Genomic DNA, 24452 nt, shown 5'->3' on the forward strand with positions numbered 1-24452 from the left:
CTTTCCCTCTCAGTTGGCCTCATGCTTCCCAACCACTAAGTCTCAGACCTCTTATCAGATGTGGTCTCAAGGTGACCACTCCCTAGCCATCAAACTATGAACTGTGGTTATCCATTCTGAAGAATACAGCCAAAGAGGTAAAAGACCCCTAGCAAAGCACATTTTCAAAGAGTTAAGGCCAAAAAAGCACAGAAAAATGAATTAAAACGTCCCCTGAAAAACTGTGTGAAGAAAAAAAAAGGATACAGTGCAGATCACAAATGCATGCTGGCATCTATCAAACTGGGGTTAATCTAAACCCAAATTTATGAAGATATACTGATCTAAATGGGAGAGGAAAGGAGAGGGTAGCTTTACGTAGGGATTGGTAACTATTGGTAGATTTGATATTGGATTTCTGTGATATGTTTGTATTTCTACTTAGTCTTATGCTGTTGCATCTGGATTTCAGCCTGAATAACTCTGATTACGTTCTCAGTACCATTAAAACTCACCATGTGCGTGCTAATTACAAGTTCATGTTGAAACGTGCATAATTTGGATATAAGACAGTGTGGTGAAGGTATGTCCACGTGCACCGCACAGCAGTGCAAATACTCCTTATTCCTTATTTGTTCCTAAATAAATGCCTCCCAGGGGAAGGCCAAGGGGCCCCAGAGCGTTTTTTTCCCATTTCTGCTTGGGCAACAGGCCTTTGGTTCATGTCCTTCTTTACCAGGTGCCTGGGTATTCCCAAATCCAGGGTGATTTATATGATATTTTTCAGGCTCACCAACACCCATAAGAAAGAGAGCGGGGTGAATATTTAACACCGTCGAGGGTAAGAAATGGCAGGAAAAATTATCTCCACCTCACTGTGCAAGTTTACAACGTTAATTTGCCTTGGCAGGGCCCAGCTGGATTGTACTTTGCGTTCTTTCCAGTGGGTACATAGGGAGGCCCTGCAGGAAATACAAGGCAGGGGAGGAACACATTGGAACAGCTTGCGCAGATGAGAGGGCTGGGAAGGTGCATCAACCCAGGCGTGTACACAGGGGCTTATTGATCATGGCTAATTAAAATGTTCCCATAGCTCCTCTATATTTGCTCTGAAAAGGCAACATTTCAGAGAAGATTGCTTAGCAGAGAACATGGTAACCACGTTGCAGGGTGGAAAACCATAGAATTAGAGGTGAGAATGGTAATAGTCCCAGGTGTTCAGCACCATAATGCTAGTTTATTGCAGACTGATGCTGTGCTAGGAGTGACCCCAAAATGGTTATTAAAATAGGTCAAAACAACTGATTTCTCCCTTCATATTCATTTATAAATGACATAATAAAGGAGTATTTGGCAATTAAGTAACCAATGAAATAGCCTCCGGATTGTGTTACTGCTTGCAGAAGAATTTGAGACTTTAATTGGAAGCAGATGTTCACGTCTCTGAATCCAGTTTTCCCTAGACAGCTCTTCCTGGATCACCCCCTAATTTCTCTATTTGCAGCCCCTAATTTCTGCATTCTCTGCTGTTTTTGTACTTTCACAACATTTACTCCTATCCATAAGAAGGTTCTGTGTCAGAAATTCAAACCCCATGGAACAAAAAAATCAGAATCCTAAAGAGAGTCTGGGGTCTGCCTTCACTTTTTTATGAGAATGGGATCCACACCTTTACTTTCCAGGGTCTCAAATTCATGATTATACAGAAGACCCAGCTTTTTTCTTTCTTTTTTTAAAATTAATTTATTTTCTAATTGAACTGTAGTTAATTCACAATGTCATGTTAGTTTCAAGTATACAGCAAAGTGATTCAGTCATATGTGTGCGTGTGTGTGTGTGTGTGTGTGTGTGTGTGTGTTATACACACACACGTTCTTTTTCAGGTTCTTTTCTGTTATAGGTATTACAAGATATTGAGTAGAGTTCCCTGTGCTATACAGTAGGTTCTTGTTGTTTATCTATGTGGTGTGTATATGTTAATCCCAAACCCCTAACTTATCTTGTCACCCCCCGGCCCATCTCTTCTCTTGCTTCACCAAGAATATCTTAGTGTACCTTTGGGTAGCCCTCTTGTCGTGGGACTTAGGCTGAAACCCTCAGTACATCCTAGGGCACTGCTGGCTCTCCAGCTGTGTGTATGATCATGTAATGAAAAATGGCAACAGCAATGACTAAGTGGTCACTCTGCCAGGGCTTTCGAAAGCATTCGTTGTTAAAACTTTGAGCTGCTGTTAGGTAGATATTACCATCTTAAATTTTAGAAATGAGGTTCCTAAGACTCCAAGGTGCTAAGTTCCTCACTCAAGGTCAGAGAACTGGCTACTGACAGTCATGATGTTAGAAACATCAGGCCTTTCCTCCCACGTGGACTCTGCACACAGCAGGGAAGGTGCCCTCTGCTTCTTCTTGGCTTTTATGGCATCCTGTGTGCAGTATGATGACTATTTTTGTTGTCCCCTCTTATCCTCAGCTGGTTCATAAGGGCTTAGGCTGCACTGCAGCTTAGCAAGAGAGCTTCAGGAAGCAAGGCTAGAGGAAAAAGAAGGAGGTAGCAGATGGAAGTTGCCAGTGACGCTTAGGAAGGCAGCCAACACTTGCTTCTTTCTTTTCCTGGTGAATTTTGTTTCCCTTACCCACAGTGCTGCCAAAGCAGGTTGATCTAGAAGGTAACATCTAGAAACGTCCTTTTAATCATTCTTCTCCCAGTTTCTCTGTTTCCTCTCCTCCCTCCTTCCTTTACGTTCCTCACTTCCTCTCAGATTTTTCTGTGATGAGGACTTAAATTAAATATTCACAAGCCCAGATAAAATGCTTTGGAGGATGTTCAGCCCTGGTGTGTTCGGATGCCTCCATCCTCAAAGTACAGTTCCTTAAATCCCTGCTTTTGCCTCGCACCAGGGCTCATCTGATCTCACACGGTAGCTTCCTTACCTTCGTCTCAGCCCCTAATGTTTCTCCAGTCAATAATGGGGATTTATTAGCTAATAAACACTCAGCTCGTTAACCCGTAATTGACTGTTCTGCTGGTTTGGGGCACTTCTTGGTGAGACAGCCCTTCCGTTGTTGGTAAATTTCAGTCCTTTATTTGACAGAAATTTACTGAGTTCCTTCTGTGTACAAGGCACAGGTCCTGAACTGTATCAGCGTATAAGACAGTCATAGTTTCTGCCCTCATAGAGTTTTACAATCTCATGGGAACTTGGAATAACTAAATAGGCAGTTAAGGTATTTTGTGGTAACTTGTGTGATGAGAACATTCAGCGCCAGGAAGCAGTTGATCTGGATTCACAGAACCAGGGAGAGTTTCCCAGGGCAAGCGCTGTCCAGCCGACACTGAAGGCCAAAGTCACTGTAACAACCTCCTCACTGTGTCTTCCTTTTGTCCACCTACTGTGGGCTCTCAGTACAGCAGATGGAATGGTCCTCTGCTCCAGATGCTGCAATGGCTTTCAGCTCCCCTAGAGAAAGGGCCAAAGTCCATACCATGGCCTATGGCTCCCTATGTGTCGGGTCCACCCAACCCTTCTGGCTTCTCCTCTTTCAGCTCTCGTCCCTGCTCCCTCTGCTTCAGCCATGGCGCTCCTTGCTGTGCCTTGAACTCTCCAGGTCTCAAGACCTTAGCATTTGCCCTTCCCTCTACCTGGAATACCCTTTCCCCAAGTATCCCCAGCCCTCTCCTCAAATGCCACCTTCCCAATAATGCTTTTAGTGACCACCCAGGCCTCATCATTGCTGGCACTCCCTGCCCCCCTTTCCATGCTTCCTTTTTCTCAACAGCACTTGGCACGTTCTGATGTGTGTTATTTACTTGTTTGTTGACTGTTTCCTCCTACTAGAATATAAGCTTCCTGAGTGCCTGGGACAGTACAGACAGATGCTCAGTAGATACTTTTTAAATGTTGAATGAACACATGAATGATGCATTTCTGGCATACAACTAGAATCATGTGTGAAATTAACCAAATCATCCTGAGGGTTTTCATGAAGAATCAGCAAGCCGAGTTTATGTTAAAACTGGTATGTCAAGTATATAAGCGCATACTCATTCTACCAAAAATACTCTGTTATAATATAATGCTGTTCTCAAGAAAATAAGGTTTTTTTAGAATAAGTTTTATTCAGTGGTAGTCAACTGGGTAAAGGTAGCGTGGAGGTTGTTTCCGATAGAGGAAAATGCAAAAGCCAAGAGTGTGTGGCACACTTAAGAAAATGAGAAATAGTTCTCTGTGCTTACAGGTAGAGTTTGAGGAGAGAAGTGATGAGAAAGAAGGCTGGAGAGCAGGACTCCATCATTCATGGACTCAAATGCTCTCTTAAGAAACGTGGGTATTCTCCTTTGTAAACAGTGGAACCCATTGAAAGGTGTGAAGGCGTGGAAGGCTATGCAATTCAGAAAGATCTCTGGTCTCCTGGTGGAGAATGCACAGGGGGATCAAGAATGGATAGTTGAGAACAGGTGGAGCTCGCCATAGTAATCAAGGCATGAAACGATGAAACCACTGAACCTCGGGTATTGGAAAAAGAGATGCCATGCAGGGGGCAGATATTATCAATAGTCTGGGTATGGAAGGTGAAGAAATGTGAGGCAGCAAAGAGGATGCCCAAGTTTCTGGTTTGGGGAGCAAAATAAAGATAATGATACATCAAGATAATGATGCTTCCATTATCTAAGATAGAGGAAAATGGGAGAAGATAGAGGATGGGAGAGGAGGCAGATGATCTAGAGTCACCATGTATAGTTGTACAGGGTGTGCACTGCCCAAGAACACCTGGCTAAGGTGAAGGAATGAAGCCCGGAATCCATTCCTTCATCTATTCACCAACCTGTATCTGGTCCAGAGCTGCATCTCCCAGGAAAAAGAGTTCCCTCTTTCGAATTACTACAAAGTCTAAGTTAGTCAAGGGCTAACCACAGGCCTGAGGTGAACTTGCTTTTGAACTTGTTACATGTGCAGTGTTTCTGGTATAACCAAATAGAAATGTCTGTTGAAAAGTTAGGCATGCAGGTCTGGATCCCTAGAGAGAGATCTGAGCTGGAGATTCAGAGGTTAGAGTCATTTCCTTGTTGAAACCATGAGTGGATGACCTCCCTTGGGAGAGTAAATAGTGAGAAGAGAATAGGTGTTGGTGTCAAGTGACAAATACACAGTGTGGATCACACCTTCTGTTGTTATACTATGGGCACTTGTTGGAAACAAAGCACCTTGGTCAATACCACTGTTGGAGTTGTCTCATTGGACAAATATGGTGATTGTGATTCTGTCCTACTGGGGGTGGAGGAGGGCATGTTGTTTCCCATCGTAGAATTATTAAGGTAAATGGATCGAGTAAATGTTTAGAAATCTCGAAGGAGCCTTCTTAGCATACGTGGAGTCTCCTTTTAAAGCTCTTGGAGAGGGCTTCCTATTTTAACATGGCCAAGATGTGTAACGCTGTGATTTTTCTTCCTTGTATGCATCATACACATTAAATGTATTTTTACTATTTATTTATTTGCTCTTGTAGTATTCCATATGCAGTGAACCTCTAATAGAGCTGTCTAACCCTGGAGCCAGTGGATCCTTGTTTTTTGTGACCAGTGATGATGAATTTATCATCAAAACAGTTCAGCATAAAGAAGCAGAGTTCCTTCAGAAGCTCCTGCCAGGCTATTACATGGTAAGTAACTACACATAATTGAAGCTTTGACTTAAGGTTTAATTACTTTCCTCCACAGTTTTCTTTTATATGTTTTTTTCAGTGGCTCTTTGGCATGTTTCCTTCTCTTTGGTGAGCTTTATTTTGCATTTAGAGTATACTCTGACATTCGTTGAATAGATTTTTAAAAGTAAGTAGAACTGAGTAGTAGAGCATAGCCGTTGACTGACTCAGTCCTGAGCTTACATCCCACTCAGCCGTCAGCTAACTATGTGAATAAGGTAAGCTCTGAGCCTCAGTCTCCTCAGTCTCCTCTTTGAAGGCTGGGAAACACCTATCTTCCATGGTTGTTGTAATAAAGAAAGGATCTACGATGTAAGATAAAGGAAGCAATGCATTGCAGAGCTCTTTGCTGCAGTACGTAGTACTTATATGAGTAGTTAACATTCATTGAGGGCTAAGCTCTGTGTTAAAACACAGCTGTAAGTGCTTTGCATGCAGTAACTCATTTAATCCTCGCAGCATCTTGGATACTTCAGTCATTGCCATCTTATAGCTAAAGTAGTTGAGACAAAGATAAATGTAATCACTTGCCAAGGGTTATTTAGCTGGTGGGCCGTAGAAGTGGGGCTTGAATACAAGCAGTAGGGCTCCAGAGGCTGCATCTTTAACCCCTGCACCATGTACTGGCATATATTCCGTATTAGCTATTCTTAGCCATTACACTTCAGAATTTAGGATTTCATCGGTTAAATATAACGTGAAAATCGCCTTCCATGTAATGTTTTAGAGGCAAAGAAACAATAACCTAGCCCAGGTGGATTTGCTAGACATTTAGGCCAGACTTTTAAGAAATAAACACTTTTCCTCAGTAGTTTTGTCATTTTCGTACCTCTGGTTTCTTTGTACTTTCATAGCAGTTATTAATTTTTTGTGATTGGAATGGCTACAGGGAGAAGTTTGGATTTCTGAAGCCCCAGTTCTGCCATTCATTTGCTATGAGAGGTGATAGCTGTCATCTTTGTTTCAAAACAAAATTGATGAAATATGCCACTTAGTATGTAAAAATATTATTTAGTTCCAGCATCAGATAAGACAACATTAAATGCTATAAATTAGTCCCACATATAAATACGGGAATCAAACCTCTAAACAAAAATATTAGTGGGCAGCATATACAGATTTTAAAAGGTTTTGATCCTGAACAAAACTGGGAAATATTTTTTAGCACAAATTGTCTACTTTATGTCAGAGAAAATAGAAAATACAGAAAAGAAAAAAAATGCAACCAACTATATTTATTTTCTCAGAAATACATATTACTAATATTTTGTATATATCGTTTCAAATATATTCTAGTCATATACACATTTTTAAATAATTTAAAACTGCAGTCAAACTGACAGCACTCTTTACTAATCTGTTAAGTGAGTAAATCTTAAACTTCTATACTTCTAAGCTTAGATAGACTAGTCTCTTTTATAAAACTACATTGTCCAATATCGTAGCCATTAGCCATATATAGCTATTAAATTTAAATGAATTAAAATTAAATAAACTTTTAAAATTTAGCTGAAAAAGTAATTTTATCCCAATCATGTAAGCTAGTATATAACAAACAATAGAATTCATCCCATTAACAAGAAGAAATGTGAACATTACGTGGTTGTCCATATAGATATTGAGGAGAAATTAAGGCACTCAAAGTTCAGTATCTTCTCTTAATTCTTAAAATTGGCATGGAAGTTTTTAACATAATAAGTAAATAAATGAACATACACATATTATACATTTATCAGTCTCCAAGAGCTCACATGATGTCTCATGGAGAAGAACAAAAGCTCTTTCACTGGAAGTAATAGAAAAAATAAGGATGCCCTCCATCAGTGGTCCTTTCTGACATATTTGCTAAAGTTTCTATCAATAACTTTGAGTACAGAAAAAAAGAAGTATAAATACTGTTCTCTGCAAATGATACAATTGAAAATGAGCAGAATTTCAAGAAAATAAACCAGTAGTTTCTAGAGGTAATGAGAATCCAGTAGATTTTCGGGATATATGATAAATCTACAAAATCTATCGTATTCCATTATGTAGATCATATAAATTTGGAGGGTATAAGGGGGAAAAAAGAATCCCATTCATGATGACAGTAACTTATAATGATTATTATTAGAGAAAAGCAAATAAATAAATGAAGGCATACTATAATTCTGATTGGGAAAGCAGATACAGTAAGTATAACATGAACAACAATCCAAAAAGAATTTTTGTAATAAGAACTCAAACACTTAAGTCTATAAAAACAAATGAACAAGACCAATATGAAGGAAACTACAAAATGTTATTGAAGGACATAAACAAAGTTCTGAAATAATGAAGAAATGTGCATGATTCCTGAGCTCAGAATTGTAAACATTTTAATTCCCCCCATACCAACTTATAAATCCAGTCTAATTCCAATCAAAAATTCCATAGGATTTTTTTCCCTGAACTTGACAAAGCTGGTTCATTTGAAAGTGAAAACAAATATTATTTTAAGGGCATTTTAAAAAACAAACAGTGGAAGGCAAAAGTTGACAAACTTTTGGACAAGGAATGACAAACGATTTTCAGGAAAAAAGAAAAATGGTGGGCCTGCCATAACATACACCAAAAATACGTAAATCTATAGTAATATTAAAGATGTGGCATTAGTACAGTTCTAGACAGAAAGATTAATGGATTCAAATAAAGTGTCCAGAAATATTTGACATTTTATTTTATGATATAGGAGGGACTTAAACACAATTGAGATAGGACAAATGGTTACCCATTTCGGAAAAAAATTAAATCCCCTATTTCAGATCTTTCCCACACACAAAATTGCTTCCAGGCAAGGGAAACAAAAGCAGAAAAAAACAAACAGGACTACATCAAACAAAAACACATTTGCACAATGAAAGAAACTATCAATAAAATGCATGAGAAAAAATATTCAGAAGTGGTATATATGATAAGGTGTTAATATCAAAAATATACAAAGAAGGGACGGTCCAGGATCATGACAGAGTTACGGCGGGGATAAGGGAGGAGGGGGGCGTCGGCTGCTTCTTCTAGATGCTAGGGAATGCAGCTGGACCTGGATCCAAAGGAGGCTCTCCATGCCAACCAGGCCTAGAGGACATTGCCCAGCTGGAGGACCGAGCAGAGCGCAGAAGGCCGGCCACCCTGTGCCTTTGGATTGGAGAATTTAACCCATCTACATGTAAGGATCTCGGTGCTCATGCGAGGTGTCAGGCCTGAGGCTCTGAGGTGGGAGAGCCGAGTTCAGGACATTGGACCACCAGAGACCCCCAGCCCCACGGAATCTCAGTTGGCAAGAGCTCTCCCAGAGATCTCTGTCTCAAAGCTAAGACCCAGCTCCGCTCAACGACCAGCAATCTCCAGTGCTGGACACCCCATGCCAAACAACTAGCAAGACAGGAACACAACCCCACCCATCAGCAGAGAGGATGCCTAAAATCATAATAAGGTCACAGACACCCCAAAACACACCACCGGATGCAGTCCTGCCCACCAGAAAGACAAGATCCAGACTCATCTGCCAGAACACAGGCATCAGCCCCCTCCACCAGGAAGCCTACACAACCCACTGAACCAACCTTAGCCACTGGGGGCAGACACCAAAAACAGTGGGAACTACGAACCTGCAGCCTGCAGAAAGGAGACCCCAAACACAGTAAGTTAAGCAAAATGAGAAGACAGAGAAACACACAGCATATGAATGAGCAAAGTAAAAACCCAGCAGACCAAACCAATGAAGAGGAAATAGGCAGTCTACCTGAAAAAGATTTCAGAGTAATGATAGTAAAGATGATCCAAAATCTTGGAAACAGAATGGAGAAAATACAAGAAGTGTTTAACAAGGGCTTAGAAGAACTAAAAAGCAAAAAAACAATGATGAACAACACGATAAATGAAATTAAAAATTCTGTAAAAGGAATCAATAGCAGCATAACTAAGGCAGAAGAACGGATAAGTGACCTGGAAGATAAAACAATGGAAATAACTACCACAGAGCACAGTAAAGAAAAAAGAATGAAAAGAATTGAGGAGAGTCTCAGAGCCCTCTGGGACAACAGTAAACACTAACATTCAAATTATAGGGGTCGGGCTTCCCTGGTGGCGCAGTGGCTGAGAGTCCGCCTGCCGATGCAGGGGACACGGGTTCGTGCCCCGGTCCGGGAAGATCCCACATGCCGCGGAGCGGCTGGGCCCGTGAGCCGTGGCCGCTGAGCCTGCGCGTCCGGAGCCTGTGCTCCGCAATGGGAGGGGCCACAGCAGTGAGAGGCCCGCGTACCGCAAAAAACAAAAACAAAAAACAAAACAAATTATAGGGGTCCCAGAAAAAGAAGACAAAAAGAAAGGGTCTGAGAAAATATTTGAAGAGATTATAGTTGAAAACTTCCTTAATATGGGAAAGGAAATAGTCAAGTCCTGGTAGCACAGAGAGTCCCATACAGGTTAAATCCAAGGAGAAACATGCCAAGACACATATTAATCAAACTATTAAAAATTAAATACAAAGAAAAAATATTAAAAGCAGCAAGGGAAAAGCAATAAATAACCTACAAGGGAATCCCCGTAAGTTTAACAGCTGAAATTTCAGCAGAAATTCTGCAAGCCAGAAGGGAGTGGCAGGACATAGTAAAGTCATGAAAGGGAAAAACCTACAACAAGATTACTCTACCCAGCAAGGATCTTATTCTGATTCGAGGGAAAAATTAAAACCTTTACAGACAAGCCAAAGCTAAGAGAATTCAGCACCACCAACCCAGCTTTACAACGAATGCTAAAGGAACTTCCCTAGGCAGGAAACACAAGAGAAGGAAAAGACCTACAATAACAAACCCAAAACAATTAAGAAAATGATAATAGGGGGCTTCCCTGGTGGTGCAGTGGTTGAGAGTCCGCCTGCTGATGCAGGGGACACGGGTTTGTGCCCTGGTCCGGGAAGATCCCACATGCCGCAAAGTGGCTGGGCCCGTGAGCCATGGCCACTGAGCCTGTGTGTCCAGAGCCTGCTCCACAAAGGGAGATGCCACAACAGTGAGAGGCCCGCGTACCGCAAAAAAAAAAAAAAAAAAGAAGAAGAAGAAAATGGTAATAGGAACATACATCTCGGTAATTACCTTAAATGTGAATGGATTAAATGCTCCAACCAAAACACACAGACTGGCTGAATGGATACAAAAACAAAACCTTCATTTCATATGCTGTCTACAAGAGACCCACTTCAGACCTAGGGACACATACAGACTGAAAGTGAGGGGATGGAAAAAGATATTCCATGCACGTGGAAATCAAAAGAACGCTAGAGTAACAATTCTCATACCAGACAAAAAAATGGCAATAGGAACATACATATCAATAATTACCTTAAATGTAAATGGATTAAATGCTCCAACCAAGACACAGACTGGCTGAATGGATACAAAAACAAGACCCGTATATATGCAAGAGACCCACTTCAGGCCTAGGGACACATTCACACTGAAAGTGAGGGGACAGAAAAAGATATTCCATGCAAGTGGAAATCAAAAGAAGCTGGAGTAGCAATTCTCATAGCAGACAAAATAGACTTTAAAATAAAGACTATTACAAGAGACAAAGAAGGACACTACATAATGATCAAAGAATCAATCCAAGAAGAAGATATAACAATTGTAAATATGTACACACCCAATGTAGGAACACCTCAATACATAAGGTAAATGCTAACAGCCATAAAAGGGGAAATCAACAGTAACACAATCATAGTAGGGGACTTTGACACCTCACTTTCACCAATGGACAGATCAAACAAAATGAAAATAAATAAGGAAACACAAGCTTTAAATCACACATTAAACAAGATGGACTTAATTGATAGCTATAGGACATTCCATCCAAAAACAACAGATTACACTTTCTTCTCAAGTGCTAATGGAACATTCTCCAGGATAGATCATACCTTGGTTCCAAATCAAGCCTTGGTAAATTTAAGAAAATTGAAATCATATCAGGTATCTTTACTGACCACAATGCTATGAGACTAGATAGCAATTACAGGAAGAAAACTGTAAAAAATACAAACACATGGAGCCTAAACAATACACTACTAAATAACCAAGAGATCACTGAAGAAATCAAAGAGGAAACCAAAAAATATCTAGAAACAAATGACAATGAAAACACGACAACCCAAAACCTATGGGATGCAGCAAAAGCAGTTCTAAGAGAGAAGTTTTATAGCAATACAATCTACCTTAGGAAACAAGAATAATCTCAAACAACCTATCCTTGCACCTAAAGCAATTAGAGAAAGAAGAACCAAAAAATCCCCAAATTTAGCATAAGGAAAGAAATCATAAAGACCAGATCAGAAATAAATGAAAAAGAAATGAAGGAAACAAGAGCAAAGATCAATAAAACTAAAAGCTGATTCTTTGAGAAGATAAACAAAATTGATAAACCACTAGCCAAGACTCATCACGAAAAAAAGAGAAAAGACTCAAATCAACAGAAATAGAAATGAAGAAGGAGAAGTAACAACTGACACTGCAGAAATACAGAGGATCATGAGAGATTACTACAAGCAACTATATGCCAATAAAATGGACAAATTCTTAGAATAGCACAACCTTCCGAGACTGAACCCGGAAGAAATAGAAAATATGAACAGACCAATCACAAGCACTGAAATTGAAACTGTGATTAAAAATCTTCCAGTAAACAAAAATCCAGGACCAGGTGGCTTCACGGGTGAATTCTGTCAAACTTTTAGAGAAGAGCTAACACCTATCCTTCTCAAACTCTTCCAAAATATAGCAGAGGGAGGAACACTCCCAACGTCATTCTACGAGGCCACCGTCACCTTGATACCAAAACCAGACAATGATGGCACGAAAAAAGAAAACTACAGGCCAATATCACTGATGCACATAGATGCAAAAATCCTGAACAAAATACTAGTAAACCGAATCCAACAGCACATTAGAAGGATCATACACCATGATGAAGTGGGATTTATCCCAGGGGTGCAAGGATTCCTCAATCCATGCAAATCAATCAATGTGATACACCATATTAACAAATTCAAGGAGAAAAACCATGATACTCTCAATGGATGCCGGAAAACTTTTGACAAAATTCAACACCCATTTATGATAAAAACCCTCCAGAAAGTAGGCATAGAGGGAACTTACCTCAACATAATAAAGGCCATATATGACAGACCCACAGCCAACATCGTCCTCAATGGTGAAAAACTGAAACTGTTTCCAGTAAGTTCACAAACAAGACAAGGTTGCCCACTCTCACCACTATTATTCAACATAATTTTGGAAGTTTTAGCTACAACAGTCAGAGAAGAAAAAGAAAGAAAAGGAACCCAAATCAGAAAAGAAGAAGTAAAACTGTCACTGTTTGCAGATGACATGATACTATACCTAGAGAGTCCTAAAAATGCCACCAGAAAACTACTATAGCTAATCAATGAATTTGGAAAAGAAGTGGGATACAAAATTAATGCACAGAAATCTCTTGCATTCTTATACACTAATGATGAAAATTCTGAAAGAGAAATTAAGGAAACACTCCCATTTACCGTTGCAACAAAAAGAATAAGATACTGAGGAATAAACCTACCTAAGGAGACAAAAGACCTGTATGCAGAAAACTATAAGACACTGAGGAAAGAAATTAAAGAGGATACAAACAGATGGAGAGATATACCATGTTCTTGGATTGGAAGAATCAACATTGTGAAAATGACTGTACTACCCAAAGCAATCCACAGGTTCAATGCAATGCCCATCAAACTACCTACGGCATTTTTCACAGAACTAGAATAAAAAATTTCACAATTTGTATGGAAACAGAAAAGACCCCGAAAAGCCAAAGCAATCTTGAGAAAGAAAAACAGAGCTGGAGGAATCAGGCCCCCTGACTTCAGAATATACTGCAAAGCTACAGTAATCAAGACAGTATGGTACTAGCACGAAAACAGAAATACCGGTCAAACGAACAGGATAGAAAGCCCAGAGCTAAAGCCACGCACGTATGGTCACCTTATCTTTGATAAAGGGGGCAAGAATATACAGTGGAGAAAAGACAGCCTCTTCAATAAGTGGTGCTGGGAAAACTGGACAGCTACGTGTAAAAGAATGAAATTAGAACACTCCCCAACACCATACACAAAAATAAACTCAAAATGGATTCAAGACCTAAGTGTAAAGCCAGACACTATAAAACTCTTAGAGGAAAACATAGGCAGAACACTCTATGACATAAATCACAGCAAGGTCCTTTTTGACCCACCTCCTAGAGAAATGGAAATAAAAACAAAAATAAACAAATGGGACCTAATGAAACTTAAAAGCTTTTGCACAGCAAAGGAAACCATAAACAAGACGAAAAGACAGCCCTCCGAATGGGAGAAAATATTTGCAAACAAAGCAACTGACAAAGGATCAGTCTCTAAAATAGACAAGCAGCTCATGCAGCTCAATATCAAAAGAACAAACAACCCAATCCAAAAATGGGCAGAAGACCTAAACAGACATTTCTCCAAAGAAGGTATGCAGATTGCCAACAAACACATGAAAGTATTGCTCAACATTACTAAGCGTTAGAGAAATGCAAATCAAAACCACAGTGAGGTATCACCTCACACCGGTCAGAATGGCCATCATCAACAATTCTCCAAACAGTAAATGTTGGAGAGGGTGTGGAGAAAAGGGATCCCTCTTGTGCTGTTGATGGGAATGTAAATTGATACAGCCACTATGTAGAACAGTATGGACATTCCTTAAAAAACTAAAACTAGAACTACCACATGACCCAGCAATCCCACTACTGGGCATATAGCCTGAGAAAACCATAATTCAAAAAGAGTCATGTACCGCAATGTTCATTGCAGCTCTATTTACAATAGCCAGGACATGGAAGCAACCTAAGTGTCCATCGACAGATTAATGGATAAAAAAGATGTGGCACATATACACAGGTGAATATTACTCAGCCATAAAAAGAAAGTAAATTGAGTTATTTGTAGTGAGGTGGGTGAACCTACAGACTGTCATACAGAATGAAGTAAGTCAGAAAGTGAAAACAAATACCATATGCTAACACATATATGGAATCTAAAAAAAAAAATGTTGGTTCTGATGAACGTAGGGGCAGGACAGGAATAAAGACACAGATGTAGTAAATGGACTTGAGGATGCGTGGAGGGCGAAGGGGAAGCTAGGACAAAGTGACAGAGTGGCGTGGACATATATACGCTACCAAATGTAAAACAGCTAGTGGGAGGCAGCCGCATAGCACCGGGAGATGGCTCTGTGCCTTGTGACCACCTGCGGGGAGGCGGGGATAGGGAAGGTGGGAGGGAGACGCAAGAGGAAAGAGATATGGGGACATATGTATATGTATAGCTGATTCACTTTGTTATAAAGCAGAAACTAACACGACATTGTAAAGCTATTATACTCCAATAAAGATGTTAAAAAAATATATACAAAGAACTCATACAACTCAACATGAAAAATAAAGAACCCAATTAAAAAATGTTAGAAAGTGGTCAGAAACAGGCACATGAAAAGGTGCTCTATATTGTTAATTATTAGAGAAATGCAAATCAAAACTATTACGATGAGGTATCACCTCACCCCAGTCAGATGACCATCATTAAAAAGCCTATAAATAATAAATGCTGGAGAGGGTGTGCAGAAAAAGGAACCCTCCTACACCGTTGATTAGAATGTGAATTGGTGCAGCCACTACAGAGAACAGTATGGCAGTTCCTTAAAAAATTAAAAATAGAACTACCATATGATTCTGCAATCCCACTCTTGGGCATATATTTGGAGAAAACTCTAATTTGAAAAGATGCACCCTAGTGTTCATAGCAGCACTTTTTACAATAGCCAAAACATGGAGGCAACCATGTGTTCCTTGACAGATGAATGGATAAAGAAGATGTGGCACATACATACATAATGGAATATTATTTAGCCATAAAAAAGTGAAAAATAATGCCATTTGCAGCAACATGGATGGACCTAGAGATTATCATACTAAGTGAAGTAAGTCAGAGAAAAAAATATCGTATGGTATTAGTTATATGTGAAATCTTAAAAAAAGATACAAGTGAACATTTTTACAAAACAGAAACAGACTCACATACATAGAAAACAAACTTATGGTTACCAAAGGGGAAAGGGGGTGGAGGGATAAATTAGGAGCTTGGGATTAACAGACACACGCTACTTTATATAGAATAGATAAAGAACAAGGTCCTACTGTATAGCCCACGGAACTATACTCTATATCTTCTAAGAACCTACAATGAAAAAGAATGAAAAAGTGTATGTGTATATATATATATATATATATATATATATATATATATATACACACACACACACACACACACACACACACACACACACACACACGCATGTACATGCATATAAAACTGAACCACTTTGCTGTACACCAGAAACTAACACAACATTGTAAACCAATTATACTTCAATAAAAAATAAAAATAAAAATCGGCAGAGGATCTCAATAGGCATTTTTCCAAAGAAGATATACAGATGGCACAGAATAAGACAGTTAATATCACTATTCACCAGAGAGATGCAAATCAAAACCACAGTGAGCTATCACGTCACATCCATCAGAGTGGGTATTATCAAAAAGACAATAAATAATAAGCGTTGGCAAGGATGTAGAGAAAAGGGAACCCTCATGCCTATTGGTGGGAATGTAAATTAGTACAGCCACTATGGAAAACAGTATGGAGATTACTCAAAAAATTAAAACTAGAACTGCTGTATGACCCAGCATTTCCACTCCTGGGATTTATCCAAAGGAAACAAAAACACTAATTCGAAAAGACATATACACCCCTGTGTTCATTGCACCATTGTTTTACAATAGCCAAGATATGGAAGCAGCTCAAGTGCCCATCAATAAATGAATGGAAAAACAAGATGTGGTATGCATATGCAATGAAATACTACATAACTTTCAAAAAGGATGAAATCTTGCCATTTGTGACAACATGGATGGACCTAGAGGGTATTATGTTAAGTGAAATGTCATACAGAGAAAGACAAATACTGTTTGATTTCACTTATATGTGGAATCTGAAAAACAAAACAAATGACCAAACATAACAAAACAGAAACAGAGACAGACACAGAGAACAAAGAGGTGGTTACCAGAGGGGAGAGGGGTGTGGGGGGAAAAGAAATAGGTGAGGGAGATTAAGAGGTACAAACTTCAGTTGCAAAATAAATGAGTCATGAGTATGAAATGTACAGTGTGGGGAATATAGTCAAAAATTATGTAGTATCTTTGTATGGAGACAGATCTTACCTAGACTTATTGTGGTGTTCAGTTTGAAATGTACAGAGGTAGCAAATCACTACGTTGTGTAACAGGAACTAGCACAGTGATGTAGGTCAATTATATTTCAAAAACAAACGAACTCATAGAAAAGGAGATCAGATTTGTGGCTACTAGAGGTGGGAGGTGGGGGAAGGGGGCATTAGAGGAAGGTGGTCAAAAGGTACAAACTCCCAGTTACAAGATAAATAAGCATTAGGGATGTGATGTACACCATGGTGAATATAACGACCACTGCTGCATGTTATATAGGAAAGTTGTTAAGAGAGTAAATCCTAAGCGTTCTCATCACAAGGAAAAAAATTTTTTTCTATTTCTTTAATTTTATATCTATATGAGATGATGGCTGTTCACTAAACTTATTGTGATACTCATTTCATGATGTATGTAAGTCACATCAATGCTCTATGCAAACTTTCTGGAAGAAGAAAATTAATTCCATGTGAAGTAAAAAACCAAATGTAATCACCAAAATTATTAAAAATTTGTAAGACCATAGAAGAAATTTATAAATTTCTTGGGGTATAAAAAGCTTTGCTAAATAAGAAGCCAAAAAAGCACAAGAAACAAGTACATAAATGTGACTACATGAAAAAGCAAAACATCTGTATAACCAAGAAAAAAAAGCAACCAGGTATAAAATTAACATAAGCACATAGGATATTTCTAAAATGATAGAAAGTGGGAACAATAGTTTCCACAAAAGTTGGGAATTGGGGGAAGGATTAGGAATAGTAGACTTTTCATTATATAAATGCCTTTTAGAAAACTATTTTTTACTTTTTGCCTACTTTTAAAGTGAAACAAAAATAGGTGTGTATTCCCTATTTTTATAACAAAAAAGACAACATAGTGGAAGAAAATATTTACCCCAAATAGAATAGGAAAATAATAAATATCCAGAATATATCAAGAACTCCAACAATGACAAAAACGTAAAGAAAAATGAGCAAAGGATAGTAACACAAAATTATCTTCGAGGTGGCTAAAAATATGTAAAAATATTAAATTTCTCTAGTTATTAGTGGTATTCACATTTAAATTAAATTGGAAACAAGTTGTCATTTTTCACCAACCATGCTTACAAAGATTCTAAAGTTGGATAATATTCAGCACTGGTAAGAGTGGTGGGAAATATGTAATCTTACAAAGTGTGGTAAAGTGGTCTGGCCATTTTGGAAGACAATTTCTCAGGAGCTATTAAAATTTAAAATGTTCATCCCTCGTACTCCAGCAATTAATTTTCTCTTGAGCTACCTTAGAGATTAATCACACATGGCACTAATCACGTCTTTGCCTGATTTTAGTTGGAGCTAATTTGGGACATTCCATCCATTTTCAATTCAGCCACTTTTAATGCCCTGAGATCAGAATGATAGAGGTGCTGTTCCCATAAGCCGACTTAAAAACTAGGTTAGGAACGGCAAAATTTTAACAATGGCCGTTAACAAAAATAATCACATTCCATTTTTAATTATCATTTTAGATGAAAACACGTCATAGTGGAGCATTATTTTGTAAAAGTAGAGTTTAAACATTATTTTTCCTTTTTCTTTTTTTAGAATTTAAACCAGAATCCAAGGACTCTTTTGCCCAAATTTTATGGACTGTATTGCATGCAATCAGGGGGCATTAACATCAGAATTGTGGTGATGAACAATGTCTTACCACGCTCCATGAGAATGCACTTTACATATGACTTGAAAGGCTCAACCTATAAGCGAAGAGCGTCCCGAAAAGAGAGAGAGAAATCCAACCCCACGTTTAAGGACTTAGATTTCCTGCAAGACATGCACGAAGGGTTGTATTTTGATACAGAAACATACAATGCGCTCATGAAGACGCTTCAGAGAGACTGCCGGGTAAGGAAATGTCATTGCTGTGAATGCCTTTGAAAAGTCATCTGTGGTAAGGTACCTTTGTAAGAATGTCCAAAAACTGTCACATGGAATCCCATCATTACCAATCCTGATGCTGATCCAGGCTTCCCTGTTGTTGAAGGAACTGGTGGATGATAAGGGAATTGTCTGGAGTCTGTTGGTTTTATTAATAAGCTAAGTCAGCTTTCTTTGATCAAATGAAACAAGAATTTTTGTTTTTCTTTTCATCCTCCCCTGTGGGAAGGGTGGTTAAAGTGGAGGGAAAAGAAGTTTAGGTTTAACACAGTGATTAGCGAGAAAAGCCACATACAAGACTTGGATGAAGTAAGATTCCAACAGGAGGGAGGAGCTTAGAGAAAATGCACTTGCTGGGATTGATAAGTGGATCCCTGGAAATCCACTGGATATGCAGAACCATGAGGTGGGCCCATTTGCTGAAATTGCTTTATGTGATCTGAATAAGAGGCGAGCAGGAAAGAGGCTTGACAGAACAAAGACCATTCCATGCAAAGTAGCCAGAGCGATTGTCAAAAGGAGGAGTTCCCCCAGCCAGCAATGCTTAAGAAAAAAAGAAAAAAAAAAAAGTAAAACCAAAGTCCAGGACAAATTTTTCTGTCATGGTAAATTTACAGAAAGTGGGTAAAAGCCCTTTTGGAGAAATAGATGAAAATGCAACTCTGCTAGGTTCTGAAGGATGATGATCATTTGATTAACAGATTCTCAGGAATGTTATTTCCTGGCCCAGGTGAACTTAGGAGAACCATGCAGGTTCTCAGCTGAGTCGGGCGTGTTGGAGATGGGCTGAAGGCGTGCTTGTGCGGGGTTGGGTCCAGGCCTGACCAGGGCTTTCTGGAGAAGAGAATAGGACTCATGGGGCCTGATCACTGGGAAATATGGGGTGTGCCTTGGCTTCCTGGGCCTTCTGTGGACTTGGTCAGATGATGCACCTTATTACAGGGGAGGGAGGCTCCCTTCTCTGCCAGACTCGAGCTCGCCTGAAGGTGAGGAAGGCGGTCTAACCACCGCATGTCATGTATAAAATGGGGAATCCTCACCGAGAAACACAGACCCACTGTTGCTGGGTTTTTTCTTTCTGTGTGTTAAAACATCTCTGACAACGCATAAAGATGTGTCCTTGGAATTGTTCGTTTCATCGGTAGAGGATTTACTCCACAGCTCCTGTCCTTTAGATGCCATTCATTGATGCTTCGAGTTTACCAAGCTAGCCTAAGATATTTCCCTTTTGTTTTTAAATTGAAGTATAGTTAACTTACAATGTTGTGTTACTTTCAAATGTATGGCAAAGTGATTCAGTTATACATATATGTGTGTATATATTCTTTTTCAGATTCTTCTCCGTTACAGGTTATTAGAAGCTATTGAGTATAGTAAGTTATTGAGTATATAGTTCTATATAGTAGGTCCTTGTTGTTTACCTGTTTTATATATAATAGTGTGTATATGTTAATCCCAAACTCCTAATTTATCCCTCCCCCCCTTTTCCCTTTGGTGACCATAAGTTTGTTTTCCGTCTGTCAGTCTATTTCTGTTTTGTAAATAAGTTCATTTGTATCATTTTTTTAGGTTCCACATATAAGTGATACCGTATGATTTTTGTCTTTCTCTGTTTGGCTCAACTTAATAGCCTAAGATTTTTTAATGCATTATTTCTTTTAATTATCTCAGCCACCATTTGACATCAGTACCATTCATACTCCCATTTTAATTGGTGAATAATTAGGTTCTTAAAAAGGTTAACAAACCTGTCCAGCGTCACCCTAGCAAGTCAGTGGCAGAGCCCACGCCTGTTTGGGGACAAAGCATGTGCTCTTAACAATTGAAATTTAAAGATTCAATGTAAGGATTTTTTTTAAAACTATCTTTTCAGAAGTCATGGGAGTAACAGTGGGAACCAAGCAAACAAAAAAATATCCAGCTGATCTATTCAGATATCTGGGTGCATATGAGTGACTCTTGTTTTTCTTTAAAAAAGAAAAAATAAAACGTACACACATTTTAGGAGAAACCTTTTCCTGTGCTTTTCAACCCTGACAGGATGTGGGTGAAAAGTGACTCTCAGTTCCCCAGGGTTTCAAACAATTTTAGATTTGCTTTCTCTTTGTGTGTGTGTGCATTTCTTGCCTCTTGAATATGGAAAGCCTTTTTTCTGCTGTTTTCTAAAGCCACAGGCTCCTATGCCAGAAAAAAAAGGAAAGGTCAAATGTAAAAAGCCATTGCACAGGATTTGTCTGTTTATTAGCATTTCCTAAGCCCAATCCTGATAGAACAAGGTCAAACATGACTCTTTGTCAGGAATGAGACCCTGGGGATTTGCCTTTTTAGTTTTTATTTTTTGAGGATTTGTTGTGCTAAGGCACATAAAGGTCAATGTGGAGGTATCCTAAGCCTAACTCCCTCTCTTTCATTGCATTTGAACTTGTCAAAGACACAGATCATGAAACTTCCTTAAATTGCGCACATCGGCCTTCAGAAAGGCTTTTCTTGGGGTGGAGTTGGAGCGTGGGAATGGCATGCTGCGGGAGAACCTGAGTCCCTTCTGTGATCTGCCTTGACTATGACCAAGGCCTCTGTGATCTGGAGTCAGCAGCTGATTCTCAGATCAGAGCTACCTGGAGGAAGGCACTTTGCTGGAATGGTAGGTCTTAATATTTAATAGTCATGGGCCTCTTTGTAAAACTGATGAAAGCTGTGAACTGTCTTTCATGAATCCCTTGCAGCCCATCGTCTCTCTACCTGCTGCCTACCCTGGGCTAACGACCCCCATCCTAGAGCCGAGCAGACTCATCTCTCTTTCTTCAGGTCATCCCCTGAAGAGCTGGAATAGGATGTATGGTTGGCATTGCCCACAGCATCTCTTACCCTGACATTTCCCTCACTTTGCAGAACTGAGCTTTAGCACTAGATGAGGTGCTGTGGAGATCCAGGGAGGATGTAAGTTCACCCTGGGGCTGGCACCGGCCCCAAACGATCGGGAATCTCTGCTATTAACAATCCTCTGAGTGAGGCAGTGCTGCTAAGGCTCTAGAAACAAGTCAGGCAGGGGACTGGATTACTGTGTCACCAGCCCAGCCAAAGAAAGGTGAGCTACACCTATATTAGGATGCATTCTTTTACTCACTTATCAGACATGTATCGCAGGCCTCCTGTGTGCCAACATGAGGTGAATGACCTCTATTTTTATTTTTATTTTTTTGAGGCATCAACAAATGTTATTTATTAATATGTGATAAACATATTCTCAGCAAGAAATTTCAGTCAGTTCTGATGTCAGTTCATCATCTCAGCAGTAGCAAGATCTTTAAGACAGAAGTAAGGTTAGGATGGAGGGAGGGAGGGAGAAATGAAGGAAGGTCAGGTGTCTGGGTGCCTGGATATTAGATCTTCCATTGATAAGCTGTATGATATTTGACAAGCCATAACCTCTCTAAACCACGATTTTTCCTTAATATATAAGCTCATCTTATGTCCCAGGAGCATTGTGATGATTAAATTAGATGGTGTAGGTGACATTATTTTATAAATGATAAAGCCAATATAATATAGATTTTTATATTTATAAATACTTACATTTATTATTATAAATCATTTATTATTTATCTTTATAAATAATATGAATGTTTGAATTTTATTTTATTTATTGTTTATACAGCAGGTTCTATTTTTCACCAATTGCCATTCAGAATATTAAGTGCAATGATATTATCCTAAAGCATTTTAGGGATCAGAGTAGGTAACGTCATAGCTTGGTTCGGAAGAAGGAGAGGCGTTCTCCAGGTAGGCAAAGAAGTAGAAACATCTTTCTAGGAAGAGAAAAATCATATACGCTAAGCATGAAATGGCATAACATGTTCCAAGAACCAGAGTTGTTTGGTGTTGCAACAGTTGATAGTAAAGGAACATGTGAGGTAGGAGAGAAATGCCGTCAGGAACCAAATAATGTCAAAAGACCCTTTCTGCTGGTGCCAGGTCCTCTTAAGGGTAAAGCCAGGAATCCCAGACCTTTGGACCTCAGCTTTTCTGTTGTTCCCAGATAGAAACGATAACCCCCCTCACCTCTTGCTGCCGACTTCTTGCTTCCTGCCCCCACCTCTTTCATATTTCGGCGTGACGTCTCGGACCCCAGGACTCCATTTCCCTTGCGTGACTGCTGGCCGGAAGATACCTGCCTGACTCATTGACCCAGCCTGACCTGCATGCATTGTGCCCTGCTCCCCACAGCCTACTTCCCTGACCCCCCCATCAGAGCTGCTGCTTCTGGACTCTGCATCCAAAACAGCCTGGGCCACCTCAACCCACAATGAGCCCTCTTGACAAACACCATCTTCCCCTGCGCCCTTTGAGCAGCCCCCGAATCCTTTTCCCCAGCTTCCCCAGCCCAGCCTCGGGCCCTTGCCTGTAAGCCTGTCCCCCTGTGCTGGTCCATCCCTACCAACTCCTCCACGTGGTACGCCGGCCGCTTGGAACTCTTCTAGGGAACGGAGCGCACTTTTACCCTTCAACCCTGCCGAGGCCACTTGCCCACAGGCTTCAGACAAAGGGCTCTTTGCAAAAGCAGGGATCCAGATCTTGGGTTCTCCCTGGCTCCCACATTGCTGTTCCCTGTAGGCTACGTCTGGGGAAAATGGACATGTGAATAACTGGGTTCCCTTTCAGGAAGCATTTCCTCTTCTTTGGCCTCACCCTCTGCCTGCTGTGACAGCCATCTACACCCATAAGAGAACTTGGCCCAGGGTAAGAGTTATGTCAGCAGAAAGTACTGCCAGGACATCACAGGTCACTTGCCATCAAAAACAGGAAGTAGGATTTATTCAAACCATCCCCTATGGTCCCCATGTGACAAGCTGAGAGACACATCCTATGTGAAAACTGGTCTTCCCAGGTACTCCATTATCTTCCCACAGCCTGTTCCTCTGCCCGTCCTCCCTGGCCTGGGGATATGATCAGCATGAAGCCAGTTGCCCACATCAGTACCCTGAAGCTACTCGTTCCATCCTTCTGTCTTGTTCTCTTTCCCCACACTCAGTAAATCACCGTGTCCTCTCCGGTCTGTCTCCTAAATAACTCTTGGATCTGCCCCCTCCTCTGCAGATGCACAGCCACGGCCCTTATTGAGACCCTTCCTCACCTGGAGTTTTGCAGTAGCCTCTTTACTAGTTTTCACTCTCACTGCCTTTCAGCATATCCCTAATGCTGCTGCCAAAGTGATCCTCAGATCAGAAGACCACCAGTTCCTCAAGATCCTCTAGTGGAGGTCCTCTACTGCCTCTGGGCCAGAGCCGTACTTACCTCCTAGCTTGGAGCATTCAGATCCTTCCCGATCTGTTCCTTGCTGCTTCTCCGGATGCTTCTTCAGATTCCTTCTTCAGCCTTCTCTCTCCCCTCTCCCCAGAGCATCTCTACTCTCCAGCCATTCTGATCTACTGGACATGTTATCTAAAAGTTTTGGTCTTTTTCTTTCTTCTTTTTTTTTTTTTTTTTTTTGCGGTACGCGGG

The 24452-nt window shown here is 40.0% G+C and overlaps 1 protein-coding gene across 2 annotated transcripts in view; it reads left to right on the forward strand.

The window, feature by feature from the left end:
• PIP5K1B (phosphatidylinositol-4-phosphate 5-kinase type 1 beta) overlaps positions 1 to 24452 on the forward strand; it is a 337996-nt gene that overhangs the window by 186363 nt on the left and 127181 nt on the right. For both annotated transcript variants that reach the window (XM_007466769.1, XM_007466770.1), the window contains 2 exons: positions 5485 to 5637; positions 18621 to 18920. In XM_007466769.1, the coding sequence (XP_007466831.1) occupies positions 5485 to 5637; positions 18621 to 18920 (453 nt within the window). The remainder of the gene's footprint in view (positions 1 to 5484; positions 5638 to 18620; positions 18921 to 24452) is intronic.

Source organism: Lipotes vexillifer, unplaced genomic scaffold, assembly GCF_000442215.2.
Source record: "Lipotes vexillifer unplaced genomic scaffold, Lipotes_vexillifer_v1.1 scaffold948, whole genome shotgun sequence".
Taxonomy (NCBI): Eukaryota; Metazoa; Chordata; class Mammalia; order Artiodactyla; family Lipotidae; genus Lipotes; species Lipotes vexillifer.